The sequence below is a fragment of the Callorhinus ursinus genome, unplaced genomic scaffold, assembly GCF_003265705.2.
Source record: "Callorhinus ursinus isolate GAN/ISIS: 27379988/994484 unplaced genomic scaffold, GSC_fseal_2.0 scaffold30, whole genome shotgun sequence".
NCBI lineage: Eukaryota > Metazoa > Chordata > Mammalia > Carnivora > Otariidae > Callorhinus > Callorhinus ursinus.
Genome location: NW_027397092.1, coordinates 15,615,749 through 15,637,749, shown reverse-complemented (window position 1 = coordinate 15,637,749; position 22,001 = coordinate 15,615,749). Strand labels below are relative to the sequence as shown.

Below are 22,001 nucleotides of genomic sequence, written 5' to 3'. Positions count from 1 at the left end.
GTTTTTTTTCTTTAAGTGTTTCTATACATAGCATATCCAAATAAGTCTTCAGAACTCTGTCTTCTAAATAAATATATTGAGGGGCATTGCAAGAAAATTGCCTCGGGCAGTACTAGTTTTCTCATTTATTTGTCAGTTGATGTATTTTGTATTTTTTGTACTTTATCAGGAGAGAATAATGCTTTTTACTGCAGTATTCTCATATACATTGTTTTTTTGTTTAATTTTATTGTGCTAAAATACACAACATAAAATTTACTATCTTAACCATTTTTAAGTGGTCAGTGTAAAGTTATTATTTAAGTAGAAATTAATCACTCATAAATTATTAATTTTCCCCTTAAGTTAAAGGGAAAGCTGTTTTTCTGCCCAGACCAGTCTCTAAGGAGACCTGCTTGCTTTTAGTGGGGGACAGTATTTAAAGCCAAGATACGCTGCCCGTTGTTTTCATTGCTCTAGGTGCCTTTTTGCTTAGAGGGCCTCTCAGTGAACAGAGCTAGAAAATACATATGTGAGTGTATGTATACCCACACACTTACATATACACGTCTATACTTATTTTTTCTGTATCTGCTTAAAACCCAGAATTTATTCTGGCCTTTCTTCTTCACTTGTTTCTTTCTTTCTAACAGAAAACGTGATTTCCATTATCATCAGTGTATTTACTTATACAGAGTAGTTGAAGAATTCCTTGCCTGTAACATTGTAGAAAGTGCTGCTAGCTAGAGGATTAGCATGCACAAATACACATATTTTAAGTATATATAACTCGTTTTAAGTATATATAACTTGTTAAGTATATGATAATTCGTTATAATTTAACTCTATATCAAAGTATAAAATGTTTCAGTCACCCACCCTAAAAGTAAGGAAATACTCAGAGAAACATTAGGAACCTGGCAAAAGGACAGAAGAACCGGATTAAAGGAACTTTTGTTGGCTAAATTTGGGACAATTTGAGAATTCACATAAAAATTCATAGTAATTAATGGTACCCTTATATATAAGAATTTATAATATGAATCATATGAATGAATGAATAAGAAGGAAAAGTTCTTCCTGATAATTGAATGCAAACTAATAAATATAGAAGAAATGATCTTAGAAAATCATTAATGAAGGCTAAAACTTGTGGACCACTGTTTGAGAAAACAATATTTACGTAATCTCAACATACCTCTCCACAAATCATTTATGAAGAGAAAAAAATTCACAAATTTTTAGTGGGGATAATATGGAGGATACCACTATAATGAAAATCATTGCTACCACCACCAATATGGGCACAAACTGATAAACTACTACTTCTAATAGAATGAGGACAAAATATCACCTTTGTGATAATTTCCTGTTAGAAATGCATACCTGAATCTAGTCATTAGAAAATATGAGACAAAACAAATTGAAAACATTTTACCAATTGACTAGCCTGTACTCTAAATATTCCAGTGTCAAAAAACACAGAAAAAGACCAAGAATTGTTCCAGATTAAAGGCAAAAAGACATAACTAAACACAATACTTGATCTTGTATTAAATCCTGGAATTGGAAGGACATTTTGGCTATAAATGATGCTTTTGGCATAGTTGATGTAATTTGAATATGGACTTGTGGATTAGATAATACCGAATTCCCTGGTTTTAAGAACTCTACTGAGGTTATATGAAACAAAGTCTTTGTTATTAGGAAATACATGTTGACACATTTTAGGGTCAATTTATGCTCCCATGTTTCAGAAAAAATTTGCTTATGTGTATATAAAATCTTAAAAAATCACCAAAAAATCACATCAAGTTTTTTAGGTTTTTTTTTTTTTTTTTTTTTTTCTTAAGTGAGGTCTCTGTCCAGTGTGGGGCTTGAACTCATGACCTTGAGATGAAGAGTTGCACGTCAAGTATTTATTGATTGTTGGCTGGCAATTTTTGAATTCCAAAACCACATTTCCTTGGTGAGCAGCGTAGTAAAAAAATGCTTTAAAAGTTATAGGAGAAAATTATTCACGATAGCTTTAAGATTTTTATTTTTGAGATTTCTGAAGGATTTTATTGTCAAAATGCCATGTGATTTTTTCTTTTTTTTTTTTTTTTAGCTTTTCAACATTATTACATCTTTTTTTTTTTAATAGGCCCCATATCCAAGTGGGGCTTGAACTCATAACCCTGAGATCAGTGGTTGCATGCTGTACTGACTGAGCCAGCCAAGCACCCTGATACTACATCTTTTGACGTATAAAAATGTGTTGATATTTTTATGAGTATAAATCTTTGGTACCTCAGTATTTTTTAGCTGAAATTATTTAGAATTCATGAAAAAACTTAATCTAAGTGCATGAAGTTCTTTCAAATGGTTTTACTATGTATGTGTACAAATTTTAATAACGCCCCTAGTGATTGGGAATGCCTGTTACTGAGCATCTTTCTGATCACCTGATACTTTAGTCATCTTAATCTGACATGTTAAAAGGAAATTTCCTTGTTTTGTGCATACTTTCATATGCCTTATAGGGGATTTGTTTTTCTTAATATTCATATGTCTTGCCCATTTTTCTAGTTGGATTTTTTTTTTTTTGGTAATGATTGATTTATTTTAGCACAGTGGGGGAGGGCCAGACCCGGAGGGAAAGAGAGAGAACCCTAAGCAGACTACCTGCTGAGTGCTGAGCCCAACGCAGGGCTCTATCCCAGTATCCTGAGATCATGACATGAGGCCAAATCAAAAGTCAGACTCTCCAGGTACAATGGATTTTTTTTTTCTTAAGAGCTTTTTGTTAAAGGATGAGCCTTTTTGCTTGTAGGAGACTGTAAATAAATCATTTTTTCACTTCAGCTAAAATAAATTTTGCATTAGGTTTTTTTTATGTATAGAGTTGTTTTCCTCTTAAAAGTTTCTGGTTAGCGTTCATATTATTAGAAAGACCTTCCCCATGATGATATTACTGAACTTATAACCTGTATTGCTTTATAGAATTTTTTTTTAAAGATTTGTTTCAGAGAGAGAGCGTGCTCACGAATAAGCACTGCTGGGAGGAGGAATAGAGGGAGAGGGAGAATGTCAAGCAGACTCCTCACTGAACACAGAGCCAGATACAGGGCTCGATCTCAGGACCCTGAGATCATTACCTGAGCTGAAATCACAAGTCGGACACTTAAATGACTGAGCCGCCAACAAATCCTGCCTTATAGAATTTGTTAGTTCCTTACTTTAACTTTTAGATCTCATTCCTCTGGGTAGCTGAAGACAGTGGTAACCACTTAACTACCTGTCTCTCAACATTTCCTCCAAAGGCAGTACAGAGCTACAAGATTAGAAGAAATCTATACATAAACTATGTTCATGGCATAAGTTGAAGGCAGAGAAAACCAAATTTGGAAAATAATTCTAAGTAAGGGGAGAAAACCCACCAATTCTCAGTATATTATCTCTCACACTCTGTCTTTTCCCAACCCTCAGCAAGGCTTTGTAGGGGGCAAAATCCAACCAAGCAGATTTGTAGAAAACACACAAGATGGAAGCAACCAAGTGGACCTAAGGTTAACCTGCACTGCCACTCCACACTAACTTCAGAATTGTGGGTGTCTATGTATGATAGAACAGCGCACAAACTATAGGGAAGTCATTTAAAATGGAATGATTTACCAAAGTCATCTTCTAAATGTGTATCTTCAGGGTTAAGACAAAAGGTAAAAAGAAGACAAACTCCCTTTGGTATTTAAGTGTTGAAGAAAAGCACGTTGGGAAGTTTTAGGTTCCTGCAAGACAAGGTGAACACAAAATCAGTCTTATAATGCTCCCTCCACCCCCAGCAAGACAAAAAGAAAAAATACATACCTGGCCTTCGGAGTATTTGTTAATTTCCTATTAAACTAGGAATCTTGTAAAATATCCCAATACTGCAGAAAAGATAAAAAGGGAGGATTAATAAAAGTATATATAGTTGTTACCAAAAAAGAAGAGCTTCATTATATACCAACTGAGGAAAATTCATCTCCACCCCAGAAAAGAAAAAAAAAAAAAAACAACAGATGAAAACTGACCATACTTAGATACAGACATATTCAATCAAGTGCTTAAGGACATTTTTTAAAAATGTAAAATCAGAAATTCAAAAACCAAGAAATGAAAATGGGAAGAAAAGTGGAATAAAAAGAGTACAAACTCGATAAAGAAATGGAAAGCATAGGAAAAAAAATACTGATAATATATATATAAAATAAATAAATTGCAGGATGCCCCAGGGAGAAGACACTCAAATGAAAGTTTAATAAGGTGCATTGAACAAATCAAAAGTACAGTGAGATAGCACCTTAACACCTGTCAAAATGGCTAAAATCAAAAGACAAGAAATAAGGGAGGGTTAGTGAGGATGTGGAGAAAAAGGAATCCTCATACACTGTTGGTGGGAATGTAAATTGGTACAACCATTGTGAAGAACAGCATGGAAGTTCCTCAAAAAATTTAAAAAAAGAAATACCATATGATACAGTAACTCCACAACTGGGTATTTACCCAAAGAAAACAAAAACACTAATATGAAAAGATACATGTCCTCCTATGTTTATTGCAGCACTATTTACAATAACCAAGATTTGGAAGCAACCTAAGTGTTCATCAATAGATAAATGGATAAGGAAGATACAGTATATATTCAGTGGAATATTAATCAGCCATAAAAAAAGGATGAGATCTTGCCATTTGTGGTAACATGGATGGACCTTGAGGGTATTATGCGAAAGAAATAAGACTGGAAAAGACAAATACCATAATGATCTCATTCATGTGGAATCTGAAAAAAATCAACAAAAAGCAGAATCAGACCTATAAATACAGAGAACAACGTGATGGTCAGAGGGGAAGGGAGTGGAGGTTGGGCAAAAATGGGTGAATGGGAGTGGGAGATAAAGGCTTCTGGTTATGGAATGAATAAATTACAGGAATGAAAGGTACAGCATAAGCAATATAGTCAGTGATACTGTAATAATATATGTTAACAGATGGTAGCTGCATTTGAGCATAGCATAATATGTAAACTTGCCAAATGACTATGTTGAATACCTGAAACTGATATAACTTTGTGTGTCAACTATACTTTTTAATTGAAGGAAATAAGAATTGAAGAAAGGTAGGGGAAAAGCAAGTAAATGAAAATGAAAAGAATGAAGTAGAAAGTGTCAGAGATACTATGTACTTGAAAGTTACTAAGAGAGAAGATTTTCAAGTTTCTTACCACAGAAATGAAATGGTAAATATGTGCTGTGATGGAGGTGTTAGCTAAGGCAGGGGTGATCATCATTTTGCAATATATAAATGTATCCAAACAGCACATTGTATACCTTGAATTTACACAGTCTTATATGTGAATTCTATCTCAAAGCTGGAATAAAACAAATGGCAGAGAAAAATAGTGGAAATTGAAGATAGGCAATGAAAGGATAACATTCTTAATTAAGAGTCTCAGGAGAGGAAAATCCATGGAAAGCAACTATGTTTAAAGCAATATTTAATGAACATTGTTTAGAAATTGAAAAAGATTCAAATCTACACACACTTATTAAAGGGTCTACTAGGTACTGGGGAAGTGAGCCGAGGATGATCATTTCTAAGACATTTCCTAATAAAATTATTTGATTTCAAAGATAAAAATCCTTTATGTCTAAAGGCAAAAACACGGCATAACTTCCAAAGGCAAACGAATTGCACTCATTCAGACATATAAAAATCCACTGGGGGGGGGGTGCCTGGGTGGCTCAGTTTGGTTAAGCGTCTGACTTGTGAATTCAGCTCAGGTAATGAGCTCATGGGGCGTGAGACAGCCCCGCATCGGGCTCCGTGCTCGGAAGGGAATCTGTTTAAGATTTTCTCCCTCTACCCCCTCCCCCGCTCTGACGTGTTCTCTCTCTCTCTCTAAAATAAATGGTTCTTTTTTTAAAAAAAATACTAAAAATCCACTGGGACAACCAAAACAAGGCTCAAGTAGAGCAGCCTTTAAAAAAGAGAGAGAAAGTGGGTGCCTGGGTGGCTCAGTTGGTTAAGCGACTGCCTTCAGCTTGGTTCATGATCCCGGTCCGGGATCAAGTCCCGCATTGGGCTCCCTGCTCAGCAGGGAGTCTGCTTCTCCCTCTGACCCTACCCTCTCTTGTCCTCTAGCTCTCTCACTCTCTCTCTCTCTCTCTCTCTCAAATAAATAAAATCTTTAAAAAAGAGAAAGTTTGAACTAAGGATTTTATGTCAGCCACATTGTCTTTATCAAGGTTATGGAAAAACAGTTCTCAGCATAAAAGAACTTAGGGAATTAGGCACCCATGAGCTGTTTTTAAGGAATCTGCTAGAGGATATTTTATTCAACTGAGAAATAACCAGAAAAACCTCACCAAAAGAAATGATCTTTAAAATACATAAATGTATTAGTAAGACTAAAAGGTAGAGATGTGAGGGAAAGACTACTATATGTTGTGACAGAGTAGCTATAATAAAACTGAAGAAGAGGAAAAGGGAGAGTGAAATAGGAAAAAGATTAAGCTTATTGATGGTTGTTTGTTGCATAAAGAATAGGTGAGTGTTAAAATAACAATAAAAACTCCTCAACTGGGTAATTAAGAAGGTTTGGGATTTGACAACTATATAATCTAATAGTTTACTGTTTCATGGATACTGGCAGAAGACATAAGACTTGTGGGTCAGAAACAACTTTTTTCTTAATTGTGGTATAGCAAGTAGCATATCATTAGCATATTTCTGTAGATTTCCCCTTGCTTCCTAGATCTCATGGAGGCAGTACTGGGTGGCCTATGGTGATGCTACACCCATAGTAGGTTTGCACTGCAACTAAGAATCCCTGAGTTCGGGGAATATACTGCTTTTATAGTGAACAAGCCTGCTCGTTTTTCAGCGGGAAACTACCTCATCCTTCACAATTGCTCACTACAAGCACAACTCTAAGAAATGGCCCAGTTCATGAGTGGTTAGGACTGTGCATTCTTGGCAAATGCAACAAATTGTGTAGAAGCACAGCAGGCCCCGGGAAGACTATGTTTCACCACAGATAGTAAAAGAGAAGTAAGAAAACAGGTGAGCCATAACAAGTATTGGCAAGGGTATAGACAAATGAAAGCCCTCATATGTAGCTGGTAGAAAAATGAAGAGGTGCAGCTTCTCTGGAAAACAATTTGATAGTTCATGAAATAATTTTTGGAATTACCATATGATCCATCAGTTCCATTCCCACATGTATAACCAAGAGAATTGAAAACATGTGTCCACATAAAATCTTGTGTGCTAATGTTCCTAACATTGATCATAGGTGAAAAGTAGAAACAAACCAGTTGTCCTTTAACCTTATGATAAACAGATAAGATGTTTTATGTTCACATGATGGCATATTATGCTGCAACAAAAAGGAATCAAGTATTGATAGGTGCTGTAATATAGATAGATGAATCTTGAAAACATTGTTCTAAGAAATCGACACAAAAAACCACATATTATATGATTGTATTTACATGAAATATCCAGAATGGGGAGATTCATAGTGACAAAAAGTCGATGCCAGTGGGCATAGGGTTTCTTTTGGAATGATAAAAATGTTCTAGAACTAGATAATGGTTGCACAACTTTGTGAATATATTAAAAACCAATGAATTGTATACTTAGGAGGATTTTACGGTATGTGAATTATATCTCAGGAAAAAAATGTATGAGAAAAGAATACAGAGGCAAACCTTTTTAAAAGGTTTAAGTTCAAAAGTAACCAGTAGAACAAAAATACAGGTTTTCCTAAGTAACAAAAACAATTTTTTACTGAAGCAAAGAATATACATTTCATAGAGAAGTGCAGTAAAGTACATATAATTATAAAATGTTATAAAACTGTAACCTGCAATATTGGTCATACCAATAAATGTGAGTGGCTTCATCTACCCATTATAAGGAAAAGATTTTCAGTTTGGTTCACAAAAGAAGACCCAGCTATATACTGCTTATTTTTTAAAACATTTTTTGAAAGATTTTATTCATTTATATTAGAGTGTGCACATAAGCGGGGGTGGGGTCAGAGGGAGAGAGAATCTCCAGTGGACTCCACGCTGAGCACAGAGCCTGAAGTGGGGCTCGACCTCACGATCCTGAGATAATGACATGAGCCGAAATCAAGAGTTGGACCTCTAACCAGCTGAACCACCCAGGTGCCCCTTTTTGCTATTTAGAGAGACAATCCTATGATTCAAATGTTTCAGGAAGGCTAAAAACAAAGCAGTAGATAATGGCATACTAGCCCAATGAAAATGAAAGGGGACAGGTATGGTAATCTTAATATCAAAAGTAGAGTTCAAGCCAAAAGCTCATGAACTGTGACTTAGAAGGATGATTTTTTTTAGTGCTAAAACCTACAACTTATGGTGGAGATAGAATACATGAGTATCTTCACAGCATATTACACAGAAACCTTTTGTATGAAACAGACACTCCAGAGGATTCAGTGAGACCTAGAAATACAATACGAGAGAATTTAATCCTCTATTCTTAGTATAAAACAGATGAAGTAGAGGAAAAAATGGTATAGAAGACCTGGACAACATAAACAGTAAGATGAATCTTAGGGAGATAAGTCGAATTCTACAACATGTTAATAAACTATCAGGTGCCTGTGCCACATCAACTTATTTACCAAAAAATTCAGTAATTTTCATAGATATAGTAACACTTTCTGATTACATGCAATGAAATTCTAAATTATAATAGAAAATTAATTGGCTCTTTGACATGAAAAATTTTAAGCCTACCAAACAACTTTTTGTCAAAGGATAAATACATACTGAAATAACAGAATTTTGCAAAATAATAACAGTGAAAATACACTATATAGCAGAATCGATGGAATACATCAAAAAGTGTTCAGAAACCAGAGGGGAAACAGGCAAAAGGAATAAATTCACAGGAGATGCAGATACCAGAGTGAACATATGCATATTTTAAAACAGCTGATTAGTATTTCAAGGATTTAGTGGAGAATTTTAGAAGATTGAAAACTATAAAATGAAATAATGATTTCCAAATTCTACAGCTAGAAACATCTACAAACAAAAAAGAAAGCTCAGGGGCACCTGGGTGGCTCAGGTCATGATCCAGGGATCTGGGGTCAAGGCCTTTGTTGGGCTCCCTGCTCAGCAGGGAGCCTGCTTCTCCCTCTCCCTCTGCTGCTCCCCCCTGCTTGTGCCTATTCTCTGTCTCCCTCCCAAATAAGTAAAATCTTAAAAAAAAAAAAAAAAAAAAAAAAGCTCAGTAGTAGGTGGGTTTTATAGAAGGTAAAACTTGACTGAAGAGCAAGTTAGGGAACTGAATGATAAGTCAGAAGAATACAAACAGATGAAAATTTTAATACATAATGGAGTGTAGGACACATAATAGAAAAGATCTTAGGTAAGTGTAATTAGAATCCTAGAAGGAGAAGAAAGAAGTATTAGAAGAGATAATGGTTGAGAATTTTCCAAAACTATCAAAAGAAATCAACTCACAAATTTGAGAACTCTATAATCTCAAAGCAGGATAAATACAAAGAAACTTATGCATAAACACATTATACTAAAACTACTGAAAATGAAAAACGAAGCTATAAAACCAGTCAGAGGGAAAAACACGCATTATTTTTAAACCATCACAACTTCTAAAACACTGGCAGCAAAAATTGAAGCTTCGTTTATTAAGTAAAGAATTTCCACGCAAAAGTGAAGAAAATTTTCAGCAATAGACGAGCACTTAGTTTACCAAGTGGGAGTTTTTCAGGCAAAAGGGGATCACAGATGGAAGCATAGAAATAAAGAAATAAAGAAAGACAATGTAAAGCATTTAGATCTATGTATATTGACTGTAGAGACCAGTAATAAAAGGGTCTTTTGTACTTTAAAATATATGTAGAATGTAAATACATGACAGATAAAAGGAGGGATGGAGTGAAAAATTCCTAAGATCTTTGCATATTCTAGAAAGTGGTAAATATATTAATAGTGGATTTTAATAAGCACATATACCATCTAAGAATACAGCTTGTAATTAATAAGGGGAAATAGAATAATAAATGAAAATGAAGGCACAGAAGAGAAAACATACTAGGAGGAGGAAAGAACATAAGATGATAGATATCCTTTCAAGTATATTAGAAATTACAATAAATATAAATTTTCCAGTAAAGAAGCAAATATCAGATTAAATTTTTTTTAAACACAATTACTTGCCACTGAAAGAACAGCGGTGTAAATAAAGATTTGAGAAGAAACTTCTTGGTCTTTTGGCTAGGATCAAGTGAAGAATTTAAAGTACAGAAGAAGTTGTGTCTTCTGAGCAATAACCAAAGGAGAGCTGGTGTGTCTCCAATCTTCAAAGTGTAATTTAAGACAAGCATTATTTAATGTAAAAATAGTATTTCATCATGATAAACATGTATCAAGTTTAAGTGGTCCTGGATTTTTATGTGCCTTAGTATATAACTAAAAGATAATTAGTCGTTAGTAAAATGGGAACTTGACAAATCCACAGTGACAGTGAGAGAGATTTAAACATCCCTCTAAAAGTAAGAAAGCAAGCATAAGGAATCAGTAAGGATTTTGAGGATTTGAACCTCTGCCCAGTAGTTAGAGAACTACACACCCATCAACAAAGAATACATGTACTTTTCAAGCACACGTGGAAGGTACTCTGCTCGCCTGGGTAGCTCATTTGGTTGAGCTCCAGACTCCTGGTTTTGGCTCAGATCTTGAGATCTCAGGGTCCTGGAATCAAGCACCAAGCCCTGGGCTCTGTGCTCAGCGAGGATTCTGCTTGAGATCCTTTACCTCTGCTCCTCCCCCTGCTTGAGCATGGGAGTGCTCTAAAATAAATAAATTTAAAAATAATAAAATAAAAATAAATGTTATACTCTGGAATGTAAAACAAATCTCAAGGAAGAATTTATTTTTGGTTTGTGTTTTGACCGTTATGGAGTTAACTTAGAAACCAATTATAAAAACAACTAAAACAAATTATAACTTGAAATTCAGCAGTATACTTAAATCACTTGTCAAAGAATCGCTATGAAAATGAGAAACTATTTTGAGCTGAATGAAGAGGATATATCAAATTTTATGAAATTTGTCTTGAGCCTTAGGTGAATAATTTAAGCCTTAACGTTTTAGGAGAAAGGCTGACATTCAGTGAAGGTAAGTATCCACATCAGGAAATTAGAGAGCAGCGAACTATACCTACAGAAATTAGAAGCCAAGAAACAAAGATAAAAAGTCAGTGGCCTGTAAAGCATAGTTAAAGAGGATGAAGAAAGGTAAAAGTTGATACTCAGAACAGAGTAATAAATTTGATACTACTTTGTCAAAAATAGTCAAGAACAAAATATGTTGCATAGCTTAATATCAGGAGTGAGAAGGATAGACTACTATGGACCTAATGAAAATTCTAAAAATAGTAAAGGATATTATTAAAAACTTAAATAAGTTTTGCATTTTAGATCATCAAATTCCTTAAAAAACAATTTACTAAAATAAGCATGTGCATGTGTGCACACACACACAGAAAATCTTCATAATCCATTTTCTAGAAAGAAAGTGCATCTGTAATTAACAGACCTTTTCATTTAGAAATTTCCACCCACATGGTTTCATTGGTGATTTTTTCCCCCAACATTTAAATAAGAATACAAAAAGTCTTAACAGGAAAGAGAAAGATTGCATTCCTTTTTTATGCATCCAGTTTAATTTTATTTTTATTGACATATAAGTGACATAATGTTTGAGAGCCCGGTTTAATTGTGATAGCAAAACCTGACAAGTACATTACAGAAAGGCAATATTACAGGCTATTTATTTATTTGTTTTCATTTGAGAGAGAGCCAGCAAGAGCCTGAGTGGGGGAGAGGGGGTTGTTAGGGAGAGGGAGACACAGTCTCTCCACTGAGCAGGGAGCCCAACTTGGGGCTCCATCCCAGGACTCTGGGATCATGACCTGAGCCGAAGGCGGGTGCTTAACAACTGAGCCACCCAGGTGCCCCAGGATTTTTTTAATTAAAAGTCTTAAAATACTAGGGAATCAAATCCCAGTGATACATCGAGAGGATAAAATATGACTGTTGAATTTATTCCCAGAGTTGCAGGGTTGACTTAATTTAGGCAGTACCTCACTTTATTGCAGTTTGCTTTATTGTGCCTTATGGATACTGTTTTTTACCTACTATAAGTTTGTGGCAACCCTTGGTGAGGTCGTCTGTTGGGGCCATTTTTTTAACAGCATTTGCTCACCTGCGTGTTTTTTTTTTGTCACTGCTTGGTAATTTTTGCAATATTTTAAATTTTCATTATTATATTAAGGTGATTTCTGATCAGTGATTACAACTCAATAAAAGCTCATGATGGTTAGCATTATTTAGCAATGAAGTATTTTTCAATTCAGGCAAGTATGTACTTTGTTTTTTTAGACATACTGCTCTTGTACACTTGATAGGCAACAGTGTTTTGTAAACACAGGTTATGCATTGGGAAACCAAAAATTTTATTTGATTCACTTCATTGCAATATTTACCTTATTAGAATGGCCCGGAACCAAACCTGTAGTATCTCTGAGGTGTGCCTATATTTGAAAATCACTGTGATTCATTATAGTAATATAATTATAGTCATATGACATCTGTATACATACAGAAAAAGCATTTGATAGTACTCAAAACCCATTCATGATTGTTGAAGCTTTTAGCAAACTAGGAAAAGAAGGAAACTTTCATAACCTTTATGAAAGTTATCAGCATTAGCCCTACGCTAAACATTAAAAACTTTCTCCAGGCCTTTGGAAATGTGTAAGGAAAGCTCAACATTACCAAAACCACTGGCTAAGAGGTCCTGTAAAGTGCGTTTAAGGAAGGGAACAAGGATAGATTGAAAAAAATAATGTAGCCTGGGTGGCTCAGTCGCTTGAGCTTCTGACTCTTGATTTTGGCTTAGGTCAAGATCTCAGGGTGGTGGGATCAAGCCCGGCTTCAGACTGTGTGCGGAGTCTGCTTGAGATTCTTTTTCTCCCACTCTTTCTGCCCCTGCCCCTGCTTACATGCTCTGTCTCTAAATAAATAAAATCTTTAAAAATATAAAATTGTACTAAACAGATGAATGATTTGCATGTAGAAAATCAGAAAATACACCTAAACTTTTTAGAATTAATAAGTCATTTTAGCAAGGTCACTGGATATTTATGTACAGAAATCAGTTGTATTTATATTTAGAACCAACAAGAATTTAAAAATTAATTTAGTGAACATACTATTTGTAAACATCAAAAAGTCCGTATACGTTAGAATAAATCTAACAAAAGTTGTAGGAAACATCAACACGGAAAACCATAAATAAATTTGAGATCTTTAGATGTAAATTGAGAGAGAGGTGCCTGGGTGGCTTAGTCAGTTAAGCATCTGACTTTGGCTCAGGTCATGATCTCAGGGTCCTGGGATCAAACCCCACGTCGGGCTCCCTGCTCAGCGAGGAGCCTGCTTCTCCCTCTCCCTCTGCTCCTTGTCCTGCTCATGCTCTCTCTCTCATATGAATAAATAAAATATTTTTTAAAAATTGCTATTAGATCTAAATTGAGAGAAACAGTATTTTTAAGATAATATTGTCTCCAAATTTCTATAAAATTGAGTGCAGTCCCCATCAGAATCCCAGCAGATTTTTTTATTGAAATCAAGAAATTGACCTTTTTTATATATATTTGTAAATACATATATATGCACATATGTATATCACATAAGAATACATTTACAATAACCTCGTAAAATACTTCATTATAAACAGATTTGCAAAGTCTGGGTGGCTCAGTTGTTTAAGCGACTGCCTTCGGCTCAGGTCATGATCCTGGAGTCCTGGGATTAAGTCCCGCATCGGGCTCTCTGCTCAGCGAGGAGCCTGCTTCTCCCTCTAATCCTCCCCCGTCTCATGTACTCTCTCTCTCTCTTTCTCTCATTCTCGCTCTCTCAAGTAAATAAATCTTTAAAAAAAAAAAAAGACATTATTATTAAATACTCCCCAAAAGCAAAAAATTAAATTTGAACAAAAAATGAGATAACCATGTTCTTAAATAGGGAGTTAACGTCATAAAACTACCAATTTTCCTTTGGTTACCTTTGTAAATTTGATGAGATCCCAATGAAAAATGCTATCAGGTATGATGGTGGTTTTGTGCAGATTGTGTGTGGAAGGATAAAAAAAGCCAGGAAGAACTAGAAGAAAGATGAGAAAGACCTATTTAGTGGAGCCGTGTACATGTTTTTTATATACTTAAAATAATTCAAAAAGGAGGGAAAAATGCAACCTCTAATCAAAAACAAAACAAGTATATGTAAAATTGTTGGTATAATTCCACTGAGATTTATTATTTCTGGTGAGTTTAAAAGACAGTATTTTGGTAATGCTGAGCTTTCCTTACACATTCCCAAAAGCCGGGAGAAAGTTTTCAATGTTTGTTGTAAAGTTAATGCAGATGCCTTTAATACGGTTATGAAAGTTTCCTTCTTTTCCTAGTTTGCTAAAAGTTTCAAAAATCGTGAATGGGTCTTGAGTACTATCAGATGGTTTTTCTCTGTACAGTATACATAGTAATTTGCATTTCTAATGAGATAAGTCTTGGGCACAAAGAGCTAGTTGTCTTATTTGTAGTAGTAAAGGTGACATTAAAGTTTTTAATTTTTTTGTATAAGACATAAACACATATTACATATATGTGATGGTATGTAATTGCAATTATTATGATATATATACATAAATCATTAGGAAGCAAAATCATGTAATACCGGAATGTTGGTGATAATGTTGATATTGTTAAAGCTGTTATGTATGTATAGATAACATGTATGTGTATATTTACTTCTACTTCACAAATTTTGTCTTACTGTTTTATGAAGTCATTGTGTGCTCAGATTTTATGATGTATTTACCATTTGTTTACTTTTAATTTCCTCCATCTGAGACCTTTTTATGGGAGCATTTGTGTTACACCATTTTAAAATTTTCTTTAATATTTGTTGATAAACAGCTCAGCTGGGTGTATTTCTTTTTCTTTTTTATTTCGACTGCAACTATATTTTGTATCATTCTTGAGGATTGTTTTGCCATGAATGCAATTTGGGGAGGAGAATCCTTTTTTTTTTCCTTTTTTCTTAGCACAGTCAATATAGTCATTGTTTCTGGCACTTAGTATTTTTTGAGAGGTCCGTTATTAATCTAATTGCCCTTCCTTTGTAGCTGATCTACATTTTCCTTGTGGCTGCATAAAAGTCTTCTTTTTATCTTTACTATGTGAATTTGTAGTTGTATTTTCAGATTTGTTGGACTCTTCGAGTTTTTGTTTTAATCAAAAAGTTTCACTTTCTCTTTGGATATTATCTTGTTCTTCTGTCATCTCGTTCTTGAACTTTAAGTATATCTTAAATCTTTTCAGCCTGTCTGTATCTTTTATGCTTGCTTATTTTTCATCCCATCTTGACTTTGTTCTGCATACTGTATAATTTTTTTGGCTTTATCTTCCCACTTTATTCTCTTTTTAGTTATATCTCCATATGGTGTTTAATTCCTTTTTTTTTTTTTTTTTTGCTCTTTTTTTTTCTTTTTCCTCTATTTCAGTTTGGGCAATTTCTTTTGACCTGTGTTTAAGTTCATTGATTCTTAATTCACTTGCATCAAGTCTGCTGATGAGTTTATCAAAGGCATTTTTCATCTTTGGTACTATGATTTTTATTTCTAAGTTTCTCATTTTACTCCCTCATATTTTCCTTAGGTCTGCTGAAATTTTTCATCTGTTTATATGGTCCACCTTTTCCACCTTTCTGGTGCCTTTACTGTATTGGTCATAGTTGTCTTAAATTCTCTGATAGTGGCAGCATCTGGATCATGTCTGGTTTTGGTGGATTGCTCTGTTGGTTGCTTTGTCTTTTGGCAGTGGATTGGTGTTTTTGTTTTTGCTGTTTTGTTTTTTTATCCTTTCTATTTTTATGTGAGTCATTATTTTGGATTTAATGATACATACTGTATATAGGGCAGTAGAGAATGAGGATAGTCTTTAGGCCTGGACCTGAATACACCTCTTCTTCTGCTAGAGTTGAGCTAGGTTTGCATTGTTTGTTATTATGGTTACACCATAATAGTGCACCAGTGCTTTCAAATTTCTCTAGTTTTCCTTTGTCCTTAGGATTGGGATTGGTTTGTTGGGAGGTCTTTCTGAGTGTTCTTGTTCCATCCCCATTTTAGGTCTTTTTTGTGCGCTTGTGTTTCATACAGGATATCTCTATACATTCTTGTCCCTCTTCCAAATGTAGACTGTATTTACTTATTACACATTGCTCACTGGCCTAGTGTTGGGGAGTAAGGGCACTTGTGTTTGTTGTGGGTTTTTGGGCCTGGTCAGTCCTTACCTACTTAGTGCTATTTATAATCTCTGGCTTATTTTCAAGTTACTTTTTGTTGGAAAGTTTTTTTATCATAACTTTATATTTTCTAATACTTAAAATACATTGGAATATTTGCAAGTGTGAGTCTGTTGTCCTTTTCCTGGGCCATTATTGCTCATTATGTCTGTTATTTGTTCATGGTTATCCTACCATGTTTCATGGTTTTTGTTGTAGTTGGGGGTATTTTTCCTTGTGTTTTTTGGGGGGAGAAGGTATGTTTATCTGGGAAGTCATATATCTTGAACAATAGGTCTGGGAATTCTTTGAGGTTTGGGTTAAAGTTAAAGTCTTGCAAAGAGGTTTCAGATTTGTTTTTGCCTGTTGCATATGTACGTTATCAATCCTGAACATCTTTAAATTTACTTCATGCTTAAGGTATTATGAATTCAAACTAATGACCTGCATGAGGGATAGCTTATATTTTAAATTCTTAGGGAAAATGTTTTTTGTCTGTTTGGTTCGTTGCTTTTTACCCCCTCTTCTCTCAGTGCCAAGCAAGTTTTCTTCCTGTCTCCTTCGGCAGGATAGGCTTATACCTCTGTACCCTCACAATAAGGATTCAGCTAGTTGAGTTGAGCTTACGAGTAAGTCTCCTATTGGATTCCCCATCTTTGATGGATTATCTATTGTCTTTCTCACTCCCTACAACCATTAAAGTGGAGGGGCTAGTCTCTAGAGTTAGGAAATCTGTCTTCTGGTAGTTTAGGAGCTTCATTAGTAACCTTTCTCCTGGTATTTTTGCTTTCACTTCAGTCTTGGCCTTTGGATTTCTTTTGTCACATGAGGTATGCATTTGCAGTTTTGTTTTTAATCTCACATTTCAGTTTACTTGGCAGGTTTGTTGAGGGTACTTAATCCTTCATACATTGTTTAGTCTTTGTTTTCATTTGGTACTTTCCTTAAAATTTTGAGACTCTTAGAAACTCTTAGAAACTCCTTTCCTCGACTTAATTTACTATTTATATTTTGGAAAGCCTTTATTGTTTATCTCTGCTTTTGCTCAATAAATAGTAGATATTAGAAAATTTAAGGATTATGTGATACTGAAGTTTCACCTAACATGGATAATATAATTCATCCGTTGGGATAGGGCAGTATGAAGGAGATGAATTTTAGTAGTCACACTTGGGTTTTGAGTCCTTACCCACTTGTATGAATTACTTAAGTTTTAAGAAACTCTATGATCTGTCGAAACAGTAGCTATGTGATAGGAGTGTTGTGAGCCTTAAGTGATATAACTTTACTTTCTGGTACATGCTCTGATGTAGTGGTGGAGTGACTATTTTGGTACTCTTGACATTTTTTAGAAAGCAAATTAAATCTCAAGGAGGTAGCATATATTGCTACCTGTTCAAAATTCAATACTTGTTGAGGTGGAAATCATTCCCATGTCTCTTCTGGATTTTACCTTTCAGAAGAATAATAGTAACTTACTCTGCCTACCCTTATATTTCTTGAGTACCTTACATGTATTTCCAAGGACCTATCATATATGGGGAGAAAGAATCTAATGTATTGCCCATTTTGGCAAACTTTCTGAATGTTCAGTGAACAAAGATTAATATATATATAACGCAGTTCCTGTCTTAGGGAACTTGTTAGCTTGTTAATGACATGGGCTTATGTAGTAATTACGGTTGATGTGAAGGGGTAGTAGCTTCCTGGGGCAGAGGAGGGAGGGGTCATGAAGTATGGGAAGGATGCAACGATGTTGGCAGAGGAGGAGTGGCCTTTGTGGCAGTAGCACAGCAGCATATACAAAGGCCTGAAGGCAGTGGAGAGCATGTCCTATTTATGAGAAGTCCAGATTGTGTACACAAAATAAAGTAGTCGTGGTCTGAGGACAGGAATGCCTTTTGTAATTGTAGAAGAGATGGTAACTGTCTTAAATGAACGGTGGTTCAGCAAGTGAAGACAGAATGGGTAGGATAACACAAAGTAAAGTTACTTAGTAAAATGTAAGTTACTATATTATAGGGACCCATGAATAGTCATATTGACTTGGCCACTGCTTTTGAACTCTTGTACCACTCATACCTGAAACAGACAGACATCAACTCTTTCTGAGAAATCATCAGGAAATTTTGTGTATCTCATTAGAGCTTTTATGTGACAAAGTTTTTTTTTGTGGGGAGGAGGGTAAGGGAGCAGTTTTTCCAGGCTTACTTTTATAAGGTACAGTAATAAATTTGGAGGATGGGTCATAAGTGGCTTTGAACATCACAAATAATAGTTTAAAATTCATTCAGTAATTGTTAGAGGTCCACTGTAGCATTTTGTACAGGAAACGTGATAAAGTGATGATTTACTGAGGTGATTTATTTGACGATATAAGATGGAGTTGGAGAGGAACGTGTCTGAAGCAACAACGTCACCTCTTTCTTCGTATAGTTCAGGACTGAAGTGATTAAGAATTGAGTAAGGAATGATGGTAATGGGAATGAAAGAAAGGGCAATATGAGAGTACTTTATAAAAAAAAGGATTGACAAGTTCTGAGAAGTGATTGAAAATAAGATTTGGAAAACAAGCAGGAGAATTAGGGATATTCATGAAATTTCATACTTGGGTAACTGGAAATTTTTGATATTAGCCAAGGATAGGACATTTGAAAGAAAACTTGTGGGGGAAAAATACTGTTTATGTGATTTGATGGTAATTATATGTTACACTATAGACCATCAATATGCCTTCTTAAAAATAATTTTTAATTTATGGCTTCATCTGTGATTGGACAGGCAATTGTATCAGTACCATAAATGTTGGACACAGACCTAAATTCCAACTCAACTTTAATATTTATCACAATGTGAGACCGGAGAGTAATCTCTTGGGATTTTGCTTTGCTCATCTATAAGCTACACCTGATATTGCTTACAGGCTCACTGTGTGAACTAAATAATAACAATGTTTATGCATGCTGGCCCATTTTAGCCCTCAGTAAATGTTAGTTTTCACTTCTTTATTAAAAGATGCCAGCTTTGGGGCATCTGGCTGGCTTAGTCAGTGGAGGGTGCAACCCTTGATTTCAGGGTTGTGAGTTCGAACCCCACATTGGATATAGAAATTATTCAAAAACAGAGTCTTTAAAAAAAAAAAAAAGATGCTAGCCTTACTCTGTTGTCATACATTAAGATGAACACCAAAGAATAATGCATAAAGCATTTTTGTTTTGCTGTTGAGCATTTCACTGAAATCATAGCCATGATGATTGGCTAAATAAAATACATGTAGAATCATGCAGCTTATAATTGGACTAACCCAGAAGTGGTAATTAATTATTGAATGTGTGGGTGTAGTTAACAGCCTTTGCTTCTGGTAAGTGACTTTTTTAGAGCATATATGTTTATGTGAGCAAGACAGACTATTTCCTGGAAGGAAACTGTGGTCTCCAGATACTTATAGTAATGTCACCTTTAATCTTGAACTCATGAGTGTTGTCCTGCACAGATTATTTTCTTGAGGCAGTTACTTGCAAGAAGTAAATGAATCCTCCTTTGAGCCTGTTAAGACTCCATAGACTGTCAGTAATATGGAAAAAATTGGATATTTAATCAGGAATGTGAACATGTGTTTCAGGTAGAGAATTCCAAAGATAATGAAGACAGTATTCTACAAAGAGAAATTCCTGCCAGACAGTCTCGACGAAGGTTTCGGAAAATTAATTATAAAGGAGAGCGCCAAACTATTACTGATGATGTGGACATTAACAGCTATCTTTCTGTGAGTGTATTTAGGAAAAGTTCATGGATCGTCCTTAATTTTTATAAATATCTTTAATTTACATGTGTTTTTGGTAATATCAACACTTAGGGCTTAATTTATAAAATTTTAGAGCAGATAAATATATATAATTTTTTTAAAAATACTTCTCAGTTGAGTTTGGTAGAAATGCTCTTACCAGTGGAAGTTTTGTTTTTTGCTTTGGTTTTTGTTTAAATAATGTAAAAAATCTTTCCATATCTTTTTAGACCTTATTTGTGGATTTTCTTGCCTTTTCGTTGTCTGAATGGAATATGGAAAAGAGTTCTGAGAACTCAGGTTGGGAGCTTTTTTCCTGATACGCTGTAAGGCATACAAAAGAAATAAAAATGTCAATTTTTCTCTTGTGGTATGGGAGGGATACAAAAACTGTGTGTTAGTGCAGAAACGTGGGCAAGTGTTAGCGGTATGTTTTTACATGCAAATATTGAAGAAGAAGAAACAGATGAAATAATTAGCTTTTGTAACACTAGAAGAAACATAAGCTGTTTCTCCAGAAGTCTTCAGTTTTGTAATTGTAGAGAACTTCATTTTAAACTAAAAAGTATTTGAATCAAGAAGAAAGGATAGGGATGCATGGGTGGCACAGTCATTTAAGTCAGGGTTCTGGGATCCAGCCCCCCCCCCATGTCGGGTTCCCTGCTTGGAGGGGAATCTGCTTCTCCCTCTCACCTACTTGTGCTCTCTCTGTCTCTCTCAAATAAATAAATAAAATCTTTAAAAAAAATAAGGATAATCTAAGAAAGAATAAATCCAGGGATATTTTATCAGTTTCAAAGAAGTCATGGTCCCCCCAAAAATATAAAAACGGTTTAGAGATTAATTGCAACAAAACTCCCAAGGATATGTTTAATTCATTTGGTTGTCAAATTCCTCCTTCAATGTTAGGAATAAGGATTATATAGGGAATTGTGTATAGTGGAATAAATGTTAAATTCAAGGCAGCTCTAAGGATTTAGTCACATTTGCCTTATGTCTTTGGTTCCATACATTCTATTTCTAACAACAAAGAGTAACTTGAAATAGTCCCCCAATTTTTTTTTTTTTTGCCACATCTAGAGGCACACAAAGTTCATTTCCTGTTCTTATTATGTAAAAATTTCTTTTTATGTAATAAATTTCCCCATAATGAATTAATTTCAGTTAACATGTTTGCATTATTGTACAAGTAATATGTGTCTGTTTTGGAAAAATTAAACATTGACTAGTCATACTGCCCAGTTATGTAACCATTGATGACATTTCATATATTCTTGGGTAAAGGTTTTTTTTTCCACATAGAGATGCAAATGTAAGCTTTTTGGCTTTTTAAAACTTTAAATATATGATAACTTTTTTACGTGTGTGATGTGAACAGCTTTGAATGCTTAAAAAAATTTTTTTTTTTTACATTACTCTTAAGAGTGTTTTGGTACTCCACTATAATAATTGCCATAATCTACATACTTCCCAATATTTGGTCATTTAGATTTTTTTTTTTGTTTTTATTTTTTTAAAATAAGGTGCTGGGGCGCCTGGGTGGCTCAGTTGGTTAAGCATCTGCGTTCAGCTCAGGTCATGATCCCAGGGTCCTGGGTTCGAGCCCTGCATCGGGCTCTCTGGTCAGCAGAGAGCCTGATTCTCCCTCCCCCTCTGCCTGCAGCTCCCCCTGCTTGTTCTCTCTTTCTCTCTGTCAAATAAATAAAATCTTAATAAAAAAACAAGGTGCTAATTATCTTTGTGGTTACATTTGTCCATATGTTGGTTTCTTTAGAAAAATTCTGAGAAGTAAAATTATTATTTTTA

The 22,001-nt window shown here is 34.7% G+C and overlaps 1 protein-coding gene across 7 annotated transcripts in view; it reads left to right on the top strand.

The window, feature by feature from the left end:
* Positions 1 to 22,001, top strand: part of RAPGEF6 (Rap guanine nucleotide exchange factor 6) — a 195,020-nt gene that overhangs the window by 54,200 nt on the left and 118,819 nt on the right. For 6 of the 7 annotated variants that reach the window (XM_025860756.2, XM_073878623.1, XM_073878620.1 and 3 more), the window contains one exon: positions 20,034 to 20,177. The exons of the other annotated variant lie outside the window; for it this stretch is intronic. In XM_025860756.2, the coding sequence (XP_025716541.1) occupies positions 20,034 to 20,177 (144 nt within the window). The remainder of the gene's footprint in view (positions 1 to 20,033; positions 20,178 to 22,001) is intronic. 7 annotated transcript variants of the gene reach the window in all.